Genomic DNA, 19,897 nt, shown 5'->3' with positions numbered 1-19,897 from the left:
TTCAATCATATGTGAGACATCCTGTATGGGGGTATATAACCACTCTGTGCACCTCACTTCTTTGGTGCCCTTTCTTCCTTTGGGAAGAAAGGCCCCAGGCCATGGTCGTCAGATTTCAGCTCAGAATAAACTCACCCAAATTTTCATTTATAGATTGGTTAGGGATTATTTTCATTGACATAGACAATAACCTTGCGAAGTGACACAGCACTTGTGATATAGTAATACATAGTTGGTCTTCTCCCCAGTTCCTGACACAGAGCTCTGAAATCCTTGTAATTTCCTGAGTGAGAGGGGTGAGAGGAATGTCTTTCTTATTCATAACAAATCCCTACCAACCATACCTGAGCTTATGCTAATGAGGTGACTCCTAGATGGCTTCAGCATGGGGGCTGGTTGTCATACCTGAGTTTATGCTATAAGGTGGACCCCTAGCTGGCTTCAGCATGGGGGCTGGTTGTCAGAACTGACCATGTGATCAGAGGGCTGGAACACCTACCTCATCCCCTGACCTCCGAGGAGAAAAGGGGGCTGGAGATTGAGTTAATCGCCAATAGTGAATGATTTCATCAGTCCTTCCTATGTAATGGAACCTCCATAAGAACCCTAAACACCAGGATTCGGTGAGCTTCCCGGTTGGTGAACAAATCCACATTCAGAGAGGGTGGCATACCCCAACTACTGTGCTCAGAACCTTCGAGTCTCTACCCTGTGTACCTCTTCATCTGGCTGTTCATCTGTCTTTTATAATACTCTTTGTAACTAATTTCCCTGAGTTCTGTGAGCCATTATAGCAATTTATTGAACCTGAGGAGGGGCTTGTGGGAACCTCTGATTCTATAGCCAAGTCGGACAGAAGTCCAGGTAACTTGGGGACCCACCCCTTGTAATTGGTGTCTGAAGGGGGAGGCAGTCTTCTGGAACTGAGCCCTTGCCCTGTGGGGTCTACGCTAACTCCCGGTACTTAGTGTGACAACTGAAGTAAACTATAGGGCACCCAGTTGGTGTCAGCAGAGAACTGGAGGATTGCCTGGTGTGGGAAACCCACACATCAGTGTCAGAAGTGTTGTGGGCAGAACCAGATCAGAGTAGCCGCAGCAGTAGAAGCCCTGACCCCAAGACAGGCCCTAAGGGAGCATATGATGCGCGGCAGGGGGCCAGGGCATGGCTCCTCGGGGCAGGGGCCGTGCCTTTATCACGTTCGCATCCAGTGCTCGACACACGGCCACCACTGTTACCATCCTCAGGCGCCCCAACTCTGCTGTGTTGGGCTGTGCTGAGTGCTTCGCATAGCACCCTTGAGTCTGTCCTCACAGCACCCCAGCAAGGCAGATACCCGTTCTACAGGTGAGACTTGACATTAGAAAGGTGACAAAGGTCCCCAGCTAGAGGAAGTCACAACCGCGCTTTGATCCCAGGCGGTCCACCTCCAGCCCACCTGCTCTAACCCCGCATTGTGCTGCGCAGAACATTCTTAATAAAAATAGCGAACATTATTAAGCACTTCCTAGGTGCCATGCACTGTGCTAAGAGCCACAGAATACTCATTTAATCCTCAGAACAATCCTCTCAGCAGGAACTATTATTACCCTTTTAAATGTGAGGCACTGAGGAAGAGAGAGGCTCAGGAACCAGCCCAAGGTCACACAGCTATTAAGAGGCAACACTGAAGTCTGGACCAATCCAGGCAGCACAGCCACAGAGTGGCGGTTTTAAAACAGGTCTGCAAAATTCTTTAACACTCCTGCTACCAAGAGATGGAGTCTAATTCCTCTCCCCTTGAACCGGGGCGGACCTTCGTGGTTCGCTTGAGGAATAAAATGCAGCAGGAGTAACGATGCTGTGAAACTTCCAGGATCTGCCGGTTTCTCTTCAGCTGCCATGTGGCCAGATTACAGAAAGACCAGAGAGAGGGAAAATGATGGGAATGATGCCATGATGCCAGAGGAGCCCCAGCTGTTTCAGGCCCAGTGTTAGTCTTCCCACCGCCACACCAGACATGAGAATGGAGATACCTCTGAGAGGACACATCAGCTGCCACCATCTGGGGCAACCACATGAGAACCACTGCCCCCCACCTACCCCCACCCCGAGCAAGAACCACCCAGCTGAGCTCAGTCACCCGGATTTGTGAGCAAAAATAATGCATTATTTTTTAAGCCACAGTCTTAGGGTGGCTTATTATGAAGGAGTGGATAACCAGAAACCAGAAATGAATCTATGTTCTTAATCATTACACTGTGAACAAATTAATTAATTAACCAATGAGTGAGTGAAAGAATGGATCTGTGCAAAGATTTCAAAGAAGAAGAAGGTCGTACAGTTCAAAATAGCCAAGAGATGCTTCATGTTAGAGGAATGGAATTAAGCTGGGCTCAGGCATGGACAGATGTCGGATGAAGCAGGACGGCACAGGGGGCCGCTGTGGACAGACGCTCCCAGACACAAACAAGCACCGATGTGCGTGGACAGAGAACATTCCAGGAGAGAAGAGCCCTGGTCCACTGGGGAGAGCAGAGTGAGCCGAGGAGGCAGCTGGGCCAGACTGTGGAGGTCTCAGGACCCAGTGTGGGGGAGGTGGGGGCTGCATTTCATCTGGTAAATATGGGAAACCCAGAAGGCGAACTTGGTTACAGAGGGTGGGTGCTATGGTGTTGCTGTAGGCAGGGCTTCCAACCTTCTTATCATTAGTGCCTCCCAAAGAGAAAATTTTAACTGAATTTAAGGATAGTAACCGATTTAAATTTAAATGAAATAGTAAGGAACAAGACTTTGTTGGGGAGGATTAAGCAGTGGAGGGCCACAAACCATTGCAAGGTCTAGGATTTTTTCACCAAGAACACAGTGAGAACGCGCGAGCTAAAGGGGTGGGGCAGGGGTCGGAGGGGGCAGATCTGAGTGATAGTTTGATGGACGAATGGATTTAACATGATTGATTTGGAAGGGGGAAAGGACAAGGATGAGGAGGGAAGATGAGCAAGGGTCCCGCAGCTCCCAGGGTGAGCCACTGGAGACAGAGCTGACGGAAAATCTGCAGGTTCGCTCAGAAGGCAGAGCACCGGGCTGTGCAGTTACCTCAAGGAAGCCCATGAGCCAACACGTGTGCTGTCTTCTCTCCTGTGATCTGGACATGGGGACGGCACTAGAGGCCCAGCCAGTGCCCCGACTCGCCCCTGCTCACAGGCTGGGTCCCGTCCCCCGACTCACTCAATCTCAACCTGACCGCTGGGTCTGCGCTGGGTGGTCTCAATTTACCCTTCCAGACCCGCTCTCCACTCTGCTCCACCCTGCTCTGTGCCAGGGGCTGCATCAACATTTACAGCATTGAGGGACAGCACCCACGTTTGCAGCCCACCCCTGCAAGAGTACTACCGGAGACCCACATGCTGTATGCCTGAATATCTAAAGGCTATAAGCAAGTTAAGACACTGCAAAATGGCACACAGCCTATCCTACTTCTTTGACAAATACACCTCCATATCCACCCAGAAGGCCAAGTCCCACTTCAGAACTCTCAGTCTCCTCAGAGTTTGGTTGGGCGCAGGGCAGGGCAGGGAGAACGGGCCCCACTTCTCAGCTGCCTTTCTTTCCCCACTCACAGCAGCGCCCCACACAGAGAAGAACCTCGTGTGTGTGTGCATGTGACACCCCACCCCGTATCTCAGCTCCCATCCAGCCCCCTCCGGCAGCCACCTGTCGGCCACCTCTCAGGACAAGGCGTGCGCACCTGCGTGGTGCAGTCGCCCTGGGGGCTCCCCTGGGGAAGAGGCCTGTGCAGGTCCTGGAAGCAGACTCAGGGCTGTGTGGACAGGTCATTCTGGGTCCCAGGCCCCCAGCATGGCCTAGAAAGGAGACCCCAGGTGGGCATGTCCTCTTGGCCCCAGAGGTGAGGGCAGCTGGGTGGCCATGGCAGGGCTCCTGGCCCAAGCCCAAGGCTGCCACTGACCACAGCAGGCCCTTCCCTTCTGCCTTCTGGTTGGGTTCAGCCAATGACAGTGCCAGTACGTAAAGAAGACAGGAGGAGGGTGGGAGCAGTTGACTCTCTCCAGAGCATCCCCTGCAGGGTTACAGGCTGCAGCCTTCTCCCGGGGCCATGGCTCCTATCCACAGCCCTTTTCCTCAGCTCTAGCCCCTTTCCAGATTCAGGAAACCACTCCCTCCCCTCATCCTTCTGGCCTCAGCCTGGTAATGGCTCCCCACTCCTCCTGCCTCACGGCTTCGCCAGGGCTCGCTGGTTTCCCTGATCCCTGCCCACACCTTTGTCAACAGACCTTCATTAAACTCTCTGCCCTCACCCCTATGAGCAGGCCATCCGTCTCCTGACCCTCTATATCTTGTCCCAGGGCAGGGAGAACGGGCCCCACTTCTCAGCTGCCTTTCTTTCCCCACTCACAGCAGCGCCCCACACAGAGAAGAACCTCGTGTGTGTGCATGTGACACCCCACCCCGTATCTCAGCTCCCATCCAGCCCCCTCCGGCAGCCACCTGTCGGCCACCTCTCAGGACAAGGCGTGCGCACCTGCGTGGTGCAGTCGCCCTGGGGGCTCCCCTGGAGCTCCATCTCAGTGTATGGTCTCCCACAGGTCAGACACTTGGGTGTCCCAGGTTCCTCGATTCCATCTGAAGCCATCTCCCTCCTAAGCATCTCACAGGTCCCTCCGCTTCTTCCTACAGCCTTAGCTTAATCCTTCATCAGCTCTGGTCTGGCCCGTTGCTGAAGTGGCCAGCCCGTGTCCGGCATCCATTCTTGAGCACTCCAGTATCCTCCCCACAGGCCCCCGGCGAGCCATCTAAGCGCAGGTCTCATCCTGTCACTCCTCAGTCTGCGCCGTGCTGCCAAGAGTCCTAAGTGCTCCCAGAGCTGCCCCTGCCCGGCGCCCCAGCCTTATCTCTCTGTCCAGGCCCTGCACGCCCTCTCCAACTACACACACACACACAAACAGACGAGATAGTGCAAGGACAGGTTCCCCTGACACGCTCCACCTTTATCAGTGATCACCCGTCTCCCCAATTCCTCCTCCCTCACTGGGCTCACCCACTGCGCCTCTTTCCAGACTCACTGGGAGCTTCAGGCCCTAAGGGAAGGCTTCTGTGATCCTCTCCTTCTCTGGTCCTCGCTCTGGGCAGAGCTGACTGCTCCCTCAGTTCCCACTCCAGCAGTAGAGACGTCCTAAATTGCTTCTGTGACACTTGATTGCACTTAATCACCTCGCTGTTTTCTCTGTAGACTGTTAGCTTCTTGAGAACAATCTATCGCTTCTGGCAAAGTAACGGAATGTAAAGGACTCCAACAGCACACACTCCGAGGTGAGGGCGGCTCCTCGCCCATCCTCCTCGCCGGCTCCTTGGGGCAGCTGTTCTCTGGTGCCCTTGCCCAGACCCTGCTGTGCCCACCCGCAGCTCCCGGCTGTCCTTCCCAGCAGCTCTCACAGTCTGACATCTTGATGTGAAGATTTCATTAATTTTTTGAGGAACTCCCGCGCTTCTACAGCAGCTGCACCATTTTACATTCCCACCAGTGCCATGCTGATTTTTCATTCGAACTGTATAGATGGGAGGAAAAGGAGGAGTGTAGGGTCGTCATGGATTCTTCTGAACCATATCCAAGGAGTTTGTCAGGATGGTCAAGAAGAAGTGGCAACAAAGTGAGTTAGATTCTCCAATCAAAACACTTTCATTCATAAGACAAATATGATTTTTTTTGAGCTGTTATTATGTGTCAGTCAGAGTCTGGGGCACTTGGGGACCCAGTGGTCAAGACAGCCACAGTCCTTGGAGTCTTACACTCTAGTAGGAGAGACCAGTGTTAAACACAGAACTACCATATGACCCAGCAACTCTACTTCTGGGTATGTACCCAGAAGAACTGAAAGCAAGGTCTTAAACAGATATTTGTACAGACATGTTCATGGTGGCATTATTCATGATAGCCAAAAGGCAGAAACAACCCAATTGTCCATTACCACATGAATGGACAAACAAAGTGTGGTAATTCAAGCAATGGAATATTATTTGGTCTTACAAAGGAAGGAAATCCTGTCACATGCTACAACATGGATGAACCTTGAAGACATTATGCTAAGTGAACAAGATAGTCACAAAAGCCAGTTGAAAACTGTAGGATTCCACTTAGATGAGTCACCTAGAGGAGTCAAACTCATAGAGACAGAACATAGAGTGGACGGTGGTTGCCAGGGGCTGGGGGGAAGGGCGGAGTGGGGAGCTGGTGTTTAATGGGGACAGAACTTCAGTTTGGGAAGGTGAAAAAGTTCTGGAGATGGATGGAGGTGCTGGTTGCCCAGCCATGCGAACATGCTTCCTGCCGCTGAACCATACACTTAAAAATGGTTAAAATGATACATTTTATGTTATGTCTTTTTACCACATTTTCAAAAATTTAAATTAAAAAAATCAGCATTGCAATATTTCTCCTAACAAAGAGAGGAGAAAGCCCCGGCCGCTGAAGTTCCTTCTAACCAGGACACAGCGCCGAATCAGGCAGCTGGGAGGCAGCTGGGAGCTTAGACACGGTATTTTTGTTTCAACTGATCCCTGGGATTATTAGGAAGCTGCTAGATTTTTAATCTTTTCTCTTTCCAGACTGAAAAGGTCATCCAACGGGTATATAGCCTTAGATAAATTCTTCTCTATCAGTTACTTTTAAACATCAATCCACAAGGAAGTCCCTCTTGGAGAAATAAAATAGGAATGAGAAGACATATCCCACGACTGTGGACGGACAGCTTTGTGCAGATGACCCGCTCTGTGAGCGTGGGTGCCAAGGGAAGAGGGTGTTGACAGGCTGGGCCCAGGCTCGGCTTCTTCCCGAGGGCCTGCAGAGGGCTACCGCCAAGGAAGGAGAGCCTTCTGTTAAGCGCAGAGTCACCTATGTGCCATCTGCCAGCCTCTTTCCTCAGAGACCCACCTGCCCTCTGGCCAGTGCTCCCCGCCCAGGAATGAGGCACCTGGCGGAATGGAGACCCTCAGGAGCACCTGCCAGGAAGGCTTCCTGGCTCTAAACCATCTCTGGATGCTCCCAGGGATCACAGATTATAGCAATCACTGGAACCACAAGCAGGCCCCATCCCACCTGCTTGCCCAGGACTCCGGGAGTCACAGACCTTCTTATTCATGGGCTCGTGGCGGGTGCAGCCCTGGCAGCTCACTATGTGCTCCCTTTCCCCTATTTCATCCAAGTGACATCTGGACATCCAGGAAAACCCTGCAGGGACAAAAGGTGCCCAGAGGACCACCTGTCCTGGGGGAGAGGGCTGGAAGGAAGGAGGAGCGGCCCCCACCCCAGGCTTTGGTGACTGAGACCTTGACACCTAATGTAGCAGACCCTCAGGGCTCCTCCTTCCCATGCAGCTTTCCCCAAAGCCGAGGCCTTCCCCAGTCTCAGCAGCTCACTCAGGCTAGGGGGGGACTGTCCTGACCCTCCACACAGGGGACCCCATCGGTGGGCCCAGATCAGGGTACAGGAAGTCCAATTTGCCCCTCGAGCGTGGCTTGAGGCAGGAGCACCCTGACTGCGGCTCCAGCCTGTTGGATGGTTCTGCTCGGAGCAGATTTCCCGGGAACGCGGCAGGGCTTCACCCGCCAGGCCTCAGAGCCAGCTCCCGGCTTTCTCTCAGAGGAGGGGCCGTTTCCATGAGGCTTTCAGCTCTGCAGCAGACAGGGCAGAAAGCCCCCAGCTGTTCTGTGACCAACACTTCACCTCCTGGAACCCAGGCTCTTCTTCTGTAAACTGAAGGTACTGACCAGGTGATGGCTCAGGCCCCTGCCAGTCACAACAGGCCCCGTTAGAAAGTTACAACACATTGTTCAGAATATCACCCACCTGCCCCACAAAACTGTGCACTGAGGCAGGGCCACGCTATGATTTTTGAGGGTCCGGGGGACTTTTGCCTTCATGGGTCCCCTCCACCATAAAAAATATTAAAAAGCATACTTTACAACTGTATTGGTATAAAGATGAATATATTAATATTATACACTTAAAAAAACATTTTCTTCTACCTAAACTTTCTTTTTTTTTTCTGATTTTAAAATAAATTAAAACATTTTCAGAGGCCCCTAAGAGTATTGTGGGCTCTAAATACTGTGTCTACTCTGCCTAATGAATACATGGGCCCTGCCTTAGGGACACACAGGTAGAGGGAACAAGAAAGAGACCCAGCTAGGAGGGAGGGCCTAACCTCAGCAGCAGTGTGACCTGGGCCAATCACCTCACCGCTCTGTGCCTCAGTTTCCCCATCTGGAGATAATAGTATCTACTTCACAGAATGTAATGACCTTGATTGGAAAGGGGCATGGTACAGAGTAATCACTATCAAAGTGTTGGTTGTTATTAATACTGTTGTTTACTGTTGTTCTAGCTGCTTCGCTGACCTTCTGTATCTTAACTGACCTTCTAGGAGAAAGGCAAGGCAGACCCTCCGCTTGCGGGACACCTCACTCGGACCTCCGAGAGCAGATACAGCTGTTTCAGAGCCGCTTATTCAGGAAAACTTCATTTTCCTAAAACTCTCTGGCAGAGTCACCCAGGGCAAGCCCCCGAGGGAACGGGCCCTCCCAGGGAGCCGGCGTCCTCCACCCCAGCCCTGAGCCGGGGTGAGCATCCCTCCAGCGGAAGGAGAGGCGGGGCTGTAAACTGCCGCCCACTCGCCTCCTCCCTGGGCAGATGTCAGAGCTCAGGGAATTGAGTGGGAGGCTCTGAGGCCTTTTAAAATGCAGAGGCCTCTGGAATAAATTAATGTCTTAATCCCTTAATAGTCACACAAGAGGAAGGCCTGACAGCTGGGTTTTCCGAGGGGACGTGACCCCGTATGTGCCGGGGCTTTACATATATTATCTCGTTTAATCCTGACAACAACCTCGGCCGGAGGGATTACCGTCTCCATTTTACAAACCAGCAGACAGAGGCTCAGAGAAGGTCAGAGACCTGCCTACAGGTCACCCCTACTCCTTCCTGCGACCCCAGGAGACTGCTGGGAACTAAGAGGGATCCAGAGCAGAGAGAAGGGGGAAGTGGAAGCCAGGGCCCATCAGCTGCAATGCTCCAGGCCTCAGTTTCCCCACAAGCACATGGGCGATGTTGGCCCCACATCTCATGCATGCAGCTCTTCTTGCCCCACTCTCCCCCTGGTCCCAGCAGACAGTGGCTCCTTTTCAGGGCCTCCTGTGGCATTTCTCCAGTTCCTGGAAGGGACAGCCACCGGCAACGCCACTCCTCCCTGACCCCAAAGCTGAGAGGAGACTTTGTAGTGGGTTCAATTGTGGCTGCTGTGTTGGAAAGCAGGGGACCCTTCAAAACCCAAAATTCCCAGCTAAGCATGAGGTGGCGGAACCAGGGAGCCATTTTGTGTCCAGACTCTCCCCACCACCTCTCATTCGTTTAGGAAAAGAAAGTTGGCAGCAACAGGGCAGATGCTGAAAGTGAACAGGTTAGTCACTCTCCCACCCTCTCCACTCACTTCCTTCCAGCTCTTTTCTCCTTGGGAAAAGAGTGACTCTGGAAGTGAGCTGGGCTGTTCTGACTGTGAGCGGGAAAATCAGGGCTTTGAGGGAGAGCTGTGCCTGAGAGGACCGGACAGAGCAGCAGCAGGCAGCCCTGGGGACCAGGCCCCCCGGGCTGAGGGGAGGACGCAGTCCTACCTCCAAAGGCGGGCCTCATGGTGAAATCGTGGTCGTCCACTCTGAGAAGCGGCTGAGGTTTTCCTGTGCGGATTTTGGTCACGTCGAGGTTCTTCTTGTATAGGTGACTGCAAAGACAAGCAAGACCCGTTTTCCACTGGCCCCCCAAGGCGTTGTGTGAGATGATGTGGGGCAGTTACTCCCTGCAGGGTCTACCTGTCAGGCACCTTTTCTCCGTCCTCCCATCTCCTTCTCCACGGAGGGGATACCAAGAGCCGATGGACAGTCCCCTGCCCCCACCACCCCAGGCCCTCACAGGCAGGCTGAGCTGAGGACCAGGCCCTTCTAGAGTCTTCCTTGGGCAGGACAGCATTCTTCCTTGGCAAGCTCTTAACTGTCTTGCCAGAAGTTATGATTGGATGACAATGTCTGGGTTGGATGGTGGAGCATTATGATGTTTTTTTCTTTTTAAATATTTCTCTTATGTTGTAAAATATTGATCTTGTGATAAATAAAATTCTGAGACAAATATAAAGTTTTAAAATGCTGGCTTTATCTTAGCCAGACCTGATCTTCCTTACATCAGTCCAGTTGGCAGCTCTCTGCAGAATCCAGCTCGTGGCAGTGCCTCAACCCCTAGGACAACCCACAGCCAGCAGGGAGCAAGGCCACAACAGGGGACGCAGTTGCTCTGGCCACTCGGCCAGGTGGTGGAAGCTGGAGCCCAGGATCTCAGACCCTGGTTCAGTCTCTTCCTTTTAATCCAGATGACAAAGGAGTAATTCTCTCTTCTCTCTCATTCACACACACTCTTTCCAGATCATTTTGTTTTTTACTGCAACCACACATAATCTTAAAGTAATGAAATTTAAAATATTTTAAAGCAATATTCTACTGACAGAGTTATCACTAAACAAGAAAAAGAGAAAAGAGGGGAGGGAGAGAGAGAGAGAGAGAGGAAGGGAGGGAGGGAGGGAGGGAGAAAAAAGGGAGAGAGAGAAAGGAAGAAGAAACAAAAGAGGAGGAAGGGAGGGAGGGAGAAAGGAAGAAGGGCAGATCATTTGGACATTTGGGTCTGACAAGATGTGAGGTCTAATTCTTGACAGAAAATAATAACCTTGTAAGAAGTCAGTGTTGCTATAATTTCCGTTATGTGTAGGACATTGAAGGTTTTTAGAAGCAAATGAAGAGATTTTCTTTTGAGTGTTTGTTGTTCATTTATACAAATCTCTATTTTACTCTCAGAGGTCTTGTCACACTTTATGCATTTTTTTTAGAGAAACTAGCATATTTCCTGTTTAAACTCTGTAAGAGGGAAGTGACATGTTTTCTCTCTTGAAGTCCTGTTCTTTGAGACATCTTCCTATGAAATCCTTCTTAACTTTCCTTCCCTACTAGCTCTGCCCAGATGATATCATTTGATGGGAGGTCTAAAGCTGGCCGCAGAAGTGGCCACTAAAGTAGCTGCTGGGAGCCGTGGCTACATCATTTGATCGGCTGTTTGACAGGGTCCAGCCGATTAACGCTGAGGGGTGCAGGGTCGCCCCTTGGTGAAGAATAGCCGGCCAGCCCCTCACATAGTTCTGAAACCTGTGCTGCTTCTAATTGCCCTTCATTCCTTTTCCTTTCTTAACCTCCAGTTTTCACTCCTTTGGGTGGCTGCTTGGGAGGCACTACCTCCCGGGAAAATTAGATATAGTAAGAGAATGTGACCACCTGCAGGTAACTTTCAAGATATTTTTCAGTTAATTATTGGAGGAGCACACAGTCCTATTTGAGACAATCAGAAAGGAATCCTGCCCAGATAAGATGTCGAATTAGGTTTATGGCCTCCATCTGGTTAATGTTTCCTTCTCCCTCCAGTTCTTTGTCTAAATATATATATGCATCGTCCTTCTAAGTTTGTTGGTTAATTGGATGATCAAGAAGTATCTATATATTATTCTTGACCTTCTGCTTTCTGTTAAAATGTTATAAAGCTTTTCTCCTAAAAGCAATAAATAATAAATAATTGGTGAGTAGAAGGGCCGAGGGGTGCAAGAATGCCCCTCGGTGAAGGATGGCCAGCCAACACCCCCGATATTTTCTGAATTATATGCATGCTTTCTATCAAGGTTATGTGTATACTTACTTCTCTTTTTTATTCTTGAAGATATATAGTTTAGCTTAGCTTTTCAGCCCTTTACTTTACTAACAAAATGATACTTTCTCCAGCAGTGTGCTTAAGGGACTGTTAGCTCCACAATCTAAAAGACAAAGGAATGCTTCCACCCCCTAAAGGGCGCGAAAAAGTAAAGATGTTTAACTGCCCGCTGAGAATGCAGATAGCCCTGGGGATAAGACACCCTGGAGTCGCCTTTTGTTCCCATTAACCATCTACACTAATGGCGTAAATGATTGAGGGAGGCAGGGATGGCTCCACCAGGATGTAACCAGACAGACTGCTGTCCTGTCTGGAGGCCTGGACCTTCTCTCTTTGATTTAACTTTACCATGAATTACAACAGATACCTAGGTACCTATCTCCTTTAGCTTAGAGACAACAAACACTAGTTAATTGCAGAGAAGACGATCATTAACCTTATGCTCTATAGAATGGAATGCTAATAAATATTCTTGTGCTCGTTTTTTACTTCCTTATCTCTCTGAGAATATTTGTGGAACTATTTCTGTACTAATCCTGAAAAATATATAAACGACACTTGTGCACAGTAAAGTCGGACTTGCTAACACCAACCCAAGTCTCACGTCCCCTTTATTTTCCCCTCCCTCATTGCGCCGACGCCGTCCATCCCTCAGGAACCTGGACTCCGCCGGGGCGGGACCCCGGCAAGTAGCCACTAGCCACGTGTGGCTAAGTTAATTAAAATTAAAAGTTAGTGTTCAGGGGCCGGCCCCGTGGCCAAGTGGTTAAGTTCACGTGCTCCACTTCGGTGGCCAGGTTTCCACCGGTTCAGATCCTGGATGCGACATGGCACCGCTCGTCAGGCCATGCTGAGGTGGCGTCCCACATAGCACAACCAGAGGCACTCACAACTAGAATGTACAACTATGTGCTGGAGGGCTTTGGGGAGAAGAAGAAAAAATAAGATTGGCAACAGATGTTAGCTATTGGCTGGGGGCCAATCTTTTAAAAAAGAAGAAAAGTTAATATTCAGTTCCTCAGGTATCCTAGCCATACTTCTATGATTAATACCCCCTGTGGCTGGTGGCCACCATATTGGACAGTGCAGATACGTAACATTTCCGCAGTCACTGACGTTTTCTTACTCAGTGCTGGTCTAAAGGCCAGCTAGCCTGCCCCTGGCCCTGGCTTCCTCGGCGTCTCCTGTTTCCACTGTTCATTCTCATCAGCGTTCAAACCAGATTCAAGACCCCCCAGCTTGGACCAAACTAAGCAGAAAATCTGGCTAGACCACACGTCGTCCTCATGCAAAATTTATTGAAAAGTGATAGTACAGGTGTGGTAGTTACATTCTTCTTTGAACACTTCCTTTTTTTAAAAAACAAAATGTCTTCTCCTTCCCAATAAATAAGTAATTCTCCCAAAGAGCCCTGTTCCACGCACTGCTGCCACCTCCCCACTGCCAAGCTCTGCCGGCCCCCTCGCCAACCGGGTGCGGGCACCCTTGCTGAGGGCTGGCTTCGCCACCGCAGGGCGGATCAGAACCCTCGTCTTTCAGGCCAGGCCGCTCATTTTCCTCCTGCCTCTCGGACAGCTCCTTCTCAATGTTCACTGCAACCTCCCCCTCGTCCTTGGCCCATCCTTTAAATGCCAGTGTCCCCAGGGCCCTGTCCCAGCCGCTTTCTCCTCTCTCTCTACACCTCCTGGCAGGCTCGCGGTGTCAGTGGCTTCAGTTGTCAGCGACATGGCGGTGATGCCTAAATCAACATCCCCTGCTCTAGACCTTTATATCGCATTGCCTAACTGATCAGCCCCAGCTGGGTATCCTACAAGCGTTTAAAGTCTACACATCCGTGGTTTGGTTTGGGCCATGCTGAGTTTGGGGTGGCCTAGCTGGAGGGTGAGTGGACGTTCGATGAAAGGAGGAAAGGGTAGGAAGGGTGCAGCTGAAATGGGCAGATTGAGGCTGCGGGGCAAGCAGGGCCAGGACAGGCAGAGCCTTGAAGATCATGTTAAGAATTCTGTCTCCATCCAACGGCAGAGGGAAAACACTGAAGGGTGTTAGGCAGTTGGAGGAAGAAGCCATCGTCAGATTTGCTTTTGGACAAGCCCTCGTAGCTGCACCTCCAGCAGGAAAGTCCAGCGTGACTTCTCCATCCTCGTTAGCTGGAGCATGAGACTTAAGTCCCATTCCCTTGAGGCATGTGGGGTCATGGTTGGGGGCTGCCAAGGGCCCTCCATTCTCACCCATTTCTTCCCCAAACCTCGCTGGAGAAGCTGAGATGGGCCAGGCCTGTTCTCTGTGTGGCGACTGTGGCGGGGGGCCATGTTCAGACGCCCCAGCAGAGACACCCGGGGACGTGGAGGGCTTAGCACATGACAGACGTTGAAGTGTGAGTGCCCCCGCCTCCCTGCCCCTCTGCCTCCAGGGAGCAAATCCCTCTTGGTGGCACAGTTTAGAGGCCAGGACAGGGGAGCGGAAGTCCTGAATGCCAGCACCCCCGCAGGACGGGCGATTGAGGTCCCGGTGCCATCAAGGAGGGCCTAGAATTTTTTTTCAGGGACCAGTTATTCGATAATATCCAGGCCCTGGCTATTTGTGGGAGCTGGACGCCCTCAATTTGTCCTTCCACAGGAGATCCCTGGACCTTGGCCTTGGACCCCAGACCCCTGAGGCAATATCCGGAGTCCCAACGCCACAGCAAGGCAGCCAGAACTTTCACAGGACCTAAGCCCAGCCTTTGGGGAGGGTTAGAGAAGAAGAAAGATGTGTTCACAATGCCTTTGAGAAGTAAGGCTAGTGCCATCGTGTTGAGGTTTCTCTGGCAGCAATCATAGTGACCACGCTTCCACGAGTCGCCCCCTCTCTGCACAGGCCGTCAGCTGCGGTCATCCCATCAGCCCAGTGGGGAAGGTGTCACTACCCCCTTTCCAGTTGGAGAAATGGGGTTCAGAAAGATCGGGAAACACAGCCACATGGCTACACAGCCACACTGCCAGAGAGCAGCAGAACCAGGGCCTGGACCTGGTTTCCCTGAGGTCCCAACCCACTTCCTTCCCCAGACCCTCTGGGGAGGATGAAGGTCACTGGGTAGCAGGAGAGCGAAGCTGCTCCTGGGTCCAGCACAACTTGAGCCATGATGCAAACCGAGAAGGATGGCCAAGGGCAAGCGGTACCAAGGGGCAGCAAGTGGGGACAGAAATATGGAAGGGGCCCTGGGGCTCCGGGACCAGAAGGGTGATACCAGAGCAGAGCCCAGAGCTGGGTTTATTTTCAGATTTTCAGAAGAGCCTCCCTCGACAAGAAAGCAATTGTGTGGTCAGGAGGCCACTTAGGCAGCAGGGCGGGAGTTGGAATAAAGCCGTGAAGCTGAGAGGCCGGAAGAACAGAACAAAACAAACCACTAAGAGAAAACAAGCTCACCCAGAGTGACACGTAGAATCAGAAACCAGAAACAGTTTTTGAAAAAGCTGCTGGGCGAAATAACTGTTTCATGAGGGTACCTTGGCCAGGGTGAGGCAGGGGAAGTTTACAGGTTAGAAGAGGTTCCAACAGTGTGTGTGTGTGCATGTGTGTGACTGTATGTGTGTGTGTGACCATATGTGTTGCATGTGAATGTGTGACTATGGGTTTGAGACCATGTGTGTGGTGAGTGTGATCATGTACATTGTGCGTGTGTGACTGTGTGAAACCCTACGTGTGGTATATGGCCTGTGTGTATGACTGAGTGTGGAGGGGGGAGTGTGTGAACAGGATTTCCAAGAAAAGGAGCAACTCTACAGAGGTGAAGTTTTCTAAGACTGTAACGAGAGAGGGTCAGGTCATTTTATTCCTATTTGTTAGTGTAGCTTAACTCTTGTGTGTCAATAATGAAAGTAATTTTTTAGTCAGATGCTTGGCTAAAATTTTTCACAGACCAAGATAGTTGTATGACTCTCTGACCAGGTGCATGCCATGGTAGACGCAGAAAGGCCTAGAACCGTGTTCCCCAAGGCAACATTTTCTCTTTCCTTTTTCCCAGCCTCTGCTCAAGAATTATTTTATATTCTTTGAATGTATGTGTTCATCTTTTCATTCACTTTAACACCTCAGGGGATGGATTTCAAGAAATTCTCCTCACTCCTACGGGTCAGATTCAATCATGCAGGTGTCTGGGAATGAGACTGGCTCTTCTGAGGAATGACAGAGATGTGACAGCCCAGGCTGCCAAGTGGGATCCCCAAGGATTCCTGAGGGACTTGGGCGGAACCCCAACCCCCTTCTTGGGGAATAGACAACTCCAGACAATGCTTTTCCCTCAGGCTGAGTAAATCAGGCATCTATGTTCCCGTCCCGGTGAGCCACTAGCAAACTGTGTGAATCACTCGTGCCTTTGCACCAACATTTCAGCAGCTGTCAAATGAGGCAGCGTTTCCCAAGTGTGCTCTGCGGAAATGAATCCCACAAGATAGTTCAAAAAAGGGTGAGTTCTTTTGAGAAACATTGCACAATTTATCCCCCTCTTTAAGATTCACAATGTCTATTTGCATAATAAATGTTCTAGAAGTTCTGCTATAAAGACATCTGTTTAAAATGGTCTCAAACGTGGTTTCCCAAGCTTCTTTGACGCTAGAATCCCCTTTTCACACAACACCTACTCACATCTCACAGAATTAGAACTCAGAGTAACTGCTGGACCGGGTGATCTCTGAGGTCCCTGTCAGTTCGACAGCCTGTGAGTCTGGCGATGCGTGCAGGCTGTCTTCCAGAGCAGAGCTCTTCCCATCACCCAGGATGATTTTTATCTGTTCACTTTCTGACTGAGCAGGATTAGGCCCTACAGAGTTATTTACGTCTCCCAGAGCAGCATCTCCAACTCAGGGGCGCACACTTGGGATGCTAAGTGGTCCACTGGGATGCAGGAAGTAGAGATCGTAATTCTCATTTATAGTGTCTATCTAAAAATAAGGAAGCAATCAAGCTTTAATTTAATATACATATTATAATAGTACGTGTATGTAATTTGTAAGTAAATATACATATATTGGAGGTACAGTTTCAAAAAATTGTCACTGATAGTGGTGCAGGATGAAAAATGGAGACCACCGACCTAGAAAATGTGCCTCAAGATATTAGATTATATTTATAATCATTAGTTCACCCAATGCTTAGTAGAATGGAAAACAGATGTGTAACCTCTCACGCGTGGTGTTTTTATCTTAACTGCTTGCTCTTTTCTTCATGCTGAACATTCCTTATGTGTGCATCAGGCCTGGAGTGTCTTTTGTGCATCAATCCAACATAAAGTCATTAAGGAACTTTAATTTGTAATGTAATGGTTTTGAATGCAAATTATGGGCCCAACCAGGACTCCCTGGAAACATTTCCATTACATCATGAAATGGCATTCACTCTTGTCCACACATATATTTCTGATAACCTAGCAAATTTCAAACACCTTTTCTAGGATCAAAACAGTAAAATGAAACTCGATATCATTATAAAGTTGCTCCCAATCCAATAATTTAAAGAAGACAACTCCCAGTTACATTTTTTCTTAACAGTTCAGGCTAAATTCCTATATATAGTTCCCCCCGAAATACTGGAGTGTAATTACTTAGCAGGCCATCTATGCTCCCTAGAGGATGTAATCCTGAGACACAAAAATGCACAGTCTGAGAAGTTTTATCTACCAAGTCTTCAACTATCCGCCTTAAATCAAAATGCTTTGGCTGAACACAGACATCAAAATGAACGGCTCAACCCACTCTAGCTTCGCTCTCTCGCTGCTTGTGACACGAAGAGTATTTGTGCCCAGTGAGAGGCTGTGAGGCTCCGTCTACTTAGGGATGGAAAACGGATTCCAATAGGATGATATAACCCCCAGCCCGCCTGAGAGCTGTCCCACTGTGCGTGGCTGTCGCTGCCGCAGGTGACCTCCCTCCCTTCCCACCCGCGACTTTACCTTGGCTTGGGCATTTCCAGCTGCCCTGTCCATCTCCTCTTCTTGAGCTTTCTGCTCTCCACAAGAACCATCAGGCAAAACAAGAACAAGATGAGTCTTGTAAAATAAGGCATTCTGTGAATGTCTATGATGCCACAAGCTGCTTTCCAGTAAGCTGCGGCAGAGCAAATCTCCCCGGGCTTAACCATTGATTCAGCCTGCTGCCTTGTGACGGTGCTTCTCAGAGGGGCTGCGAGGGCATGGCTGGCCAGGCTGATTTTCCCGATTTAATATTTGATAATGATGTTTGTCCCACCCCACCCGCCACCCCCCAGGCCGTGACACAAACACCAAGGCTTTGCTCTCCCCTGCTGATTGGCCATTAGTCAACAAGTTTGTCCTCCTGTGAAACACTGCTTCCGCTGAATCCTAAAACAGCTTTGGCTAAAACTGTTATATAAAAAAAATAAATTAAATCTCTTGAACATGTCAGCTTTTGCTGAGATCATTAATCCGTCTCTCTGGCTGCGTAAAACCAGTCTGTCACATCCACCAGGGAGTCAGCTCGGATCCTGAGTGGATTTGCAGGGAAGACTCAGTGGACCCTGGAGATGAGCACATGAATGTGTTCAGGAAATGCTAAGAAGCACACAAATGACCTGTTTTCACAGGGTTGCTGTGTTTCCTGTCTAAGAGATTGTGCTTAACCTCTGGCCAAGGATGCTTGCTTTTCCCCCAAATATACGCCTTGTTTTCAATGAAAACATATCTTATCAAAGCATAAAAGACATTTTGATTTTGAAGGAAAACATAAAACCAAAGGAGAACTCATGATCATATAAGCTCTTCTTCCTATTACGAGCATTAGATTAATTTTGGTCTTTCATCCTAAGATGTCTAATGTCACACATCATGAATTAGACTGGATTCCTATCCTGGGATATGCAATTATGAACATTAGAACTGTAAAGACATATGTGGTTAGATTTAATGTACTGCACAGAATAAAATGTTTAAAAACTACTTATTGCTTGCCTGCTGCGTCCTGAGAATGGAGTTTAGTGTGGTAGAGACGTAGGGAGATGAGGATAGAGGGCGAGAAGAATAATAGCCAGAAATGAAACGGAATTGGCATTTTATTATGTAAGAAGGAATCAGAAGAATTTCTTTTAAGCAAACTGGAATGACATGATCCGCTTTATTTTTTAAGGAATTCCTAACTGGGATCAGTTAGATGAGGGAAGTTGTAACAACAAAAGAGGATGAGGTCCTACCCTAAGGGAAGGGAAGGAGGGAAGATAGAATGAGACAGTCAAGTTATTACTGAAGTAGAATACATATGGCGACTAAATAGAGGAGGTAAGAGATGTCAACAGTGATACCTAGGATTCCGGTCTGGAGGTAGGTCTGGTGCATGGTACCACCATTAATTTATATACATTAGAGGTGGACAAGTTTGTGAGAGAGGAGACAAATTCTGACTTGTGGAGTGTGAGGTGCCATGGGAGCTGCAGATGCTCAACAGGCAGCTGGAGTATGAGCCTGAGCTCAGGAGAAACGGCTGGATTGGAGAAATGGGTTTGGGTCCATCAGTGCATCGTGGTAGTTTAACCACAGGAAAGGGTGAGATCTTCTAGGGAAATAGAAGTTCAAGTCCAAGCGCAGAATCCTGGAGAATCCATACTCTTAAAGGATGGATGGGCAGCCAGAACAAAAGCATAGATGTAGCAAAGAGGTTGACTATGAAAACCAAAGGTGAGTTTCAGGAAGGACGGAGGTACTGCGAAGAAGTGAGGGCAGAAAACAGGTTACTGGATCTGGCAACCAGAACATCGTTCCTAACTTCAGGTAACCGTAGTTTCAGTTGCGAGATGCGCAGGAAGACACACTACGATGGGTTAAATAGGAACTTGGGAGTGGGAATAATTCAGTATGGAGACTAATTCAGTGGTTCCCAAATCTGGCCATTCTTCAGAATTATCCAGGCAATTTGTTTAAAAGTCCCATTCCTGGCGAAGACTTACTGGGGAAAGGGTGAGACCTATTAAAGTTCTTTTCCATAGATTTTGATCAAAAGATCTCTCTTTTCCTCTGTTCCATATGGAACAGGCCTACCGAGGACTAGCTAGAACCCTAGCACTGTGCCAGATGGGTTTTTTTTCAAGAAATATTTGTTTTGTTCCATTCCAGATCCAACTAGGTCTTACCAACTT

At 49.4% G+C, this 19,897-nt stretch overlaps 1 protein-coding gene across 1 annotated transcript in view; it reads right to left on the bottom strand.

The window, feature by feature from the left end:
* GABRR2 (gamma-aminobutyric acid type A receptor subunit rho2) overlaps positions 1–17,932 on the bottom strand; it is a 45,895-nt gene extending 27,963 nt beyond the window's left edge. Inside the window, exons 1-2 of the mRNA XM_046674714.1 lie at positions 17,706–17,932; positions 9,658–9,764 (exon numbers count right to left, since the gene is read on the bottom strand). Coding sequence (XP_046530670.1) covers positions 9,658–9,764; positions 17,706–17,893 — 295 coding nt within the window. The 5' untranslated portion in view covers positions 17,894–17,932. The remainder of the gene's footprint in view (positions 1–9,657; positions 9,765–17,705) is intronic.
* Between the last annotated feature and the right edge of the window lie 1,965 nt (positions 17,933–19,897).

The sequence above is a fragment of the Equus quagga genome, chromosome 11, assembly GCF_021613505.1.
Source record: "Equus quagga isolate Etosha38 chromosome 11, UCLA_HA_Equagga_1.0, whole genome shotgun sequence".
Lineage (NCBI taxonomy): Eukaryota > Metazoa > Chordata > Mammalia > Perissodactyla > Equidae > Equus > Equus quagga.
This window is presented reverse-complemented; position numbering and strand designations above follow the sequence as displayed.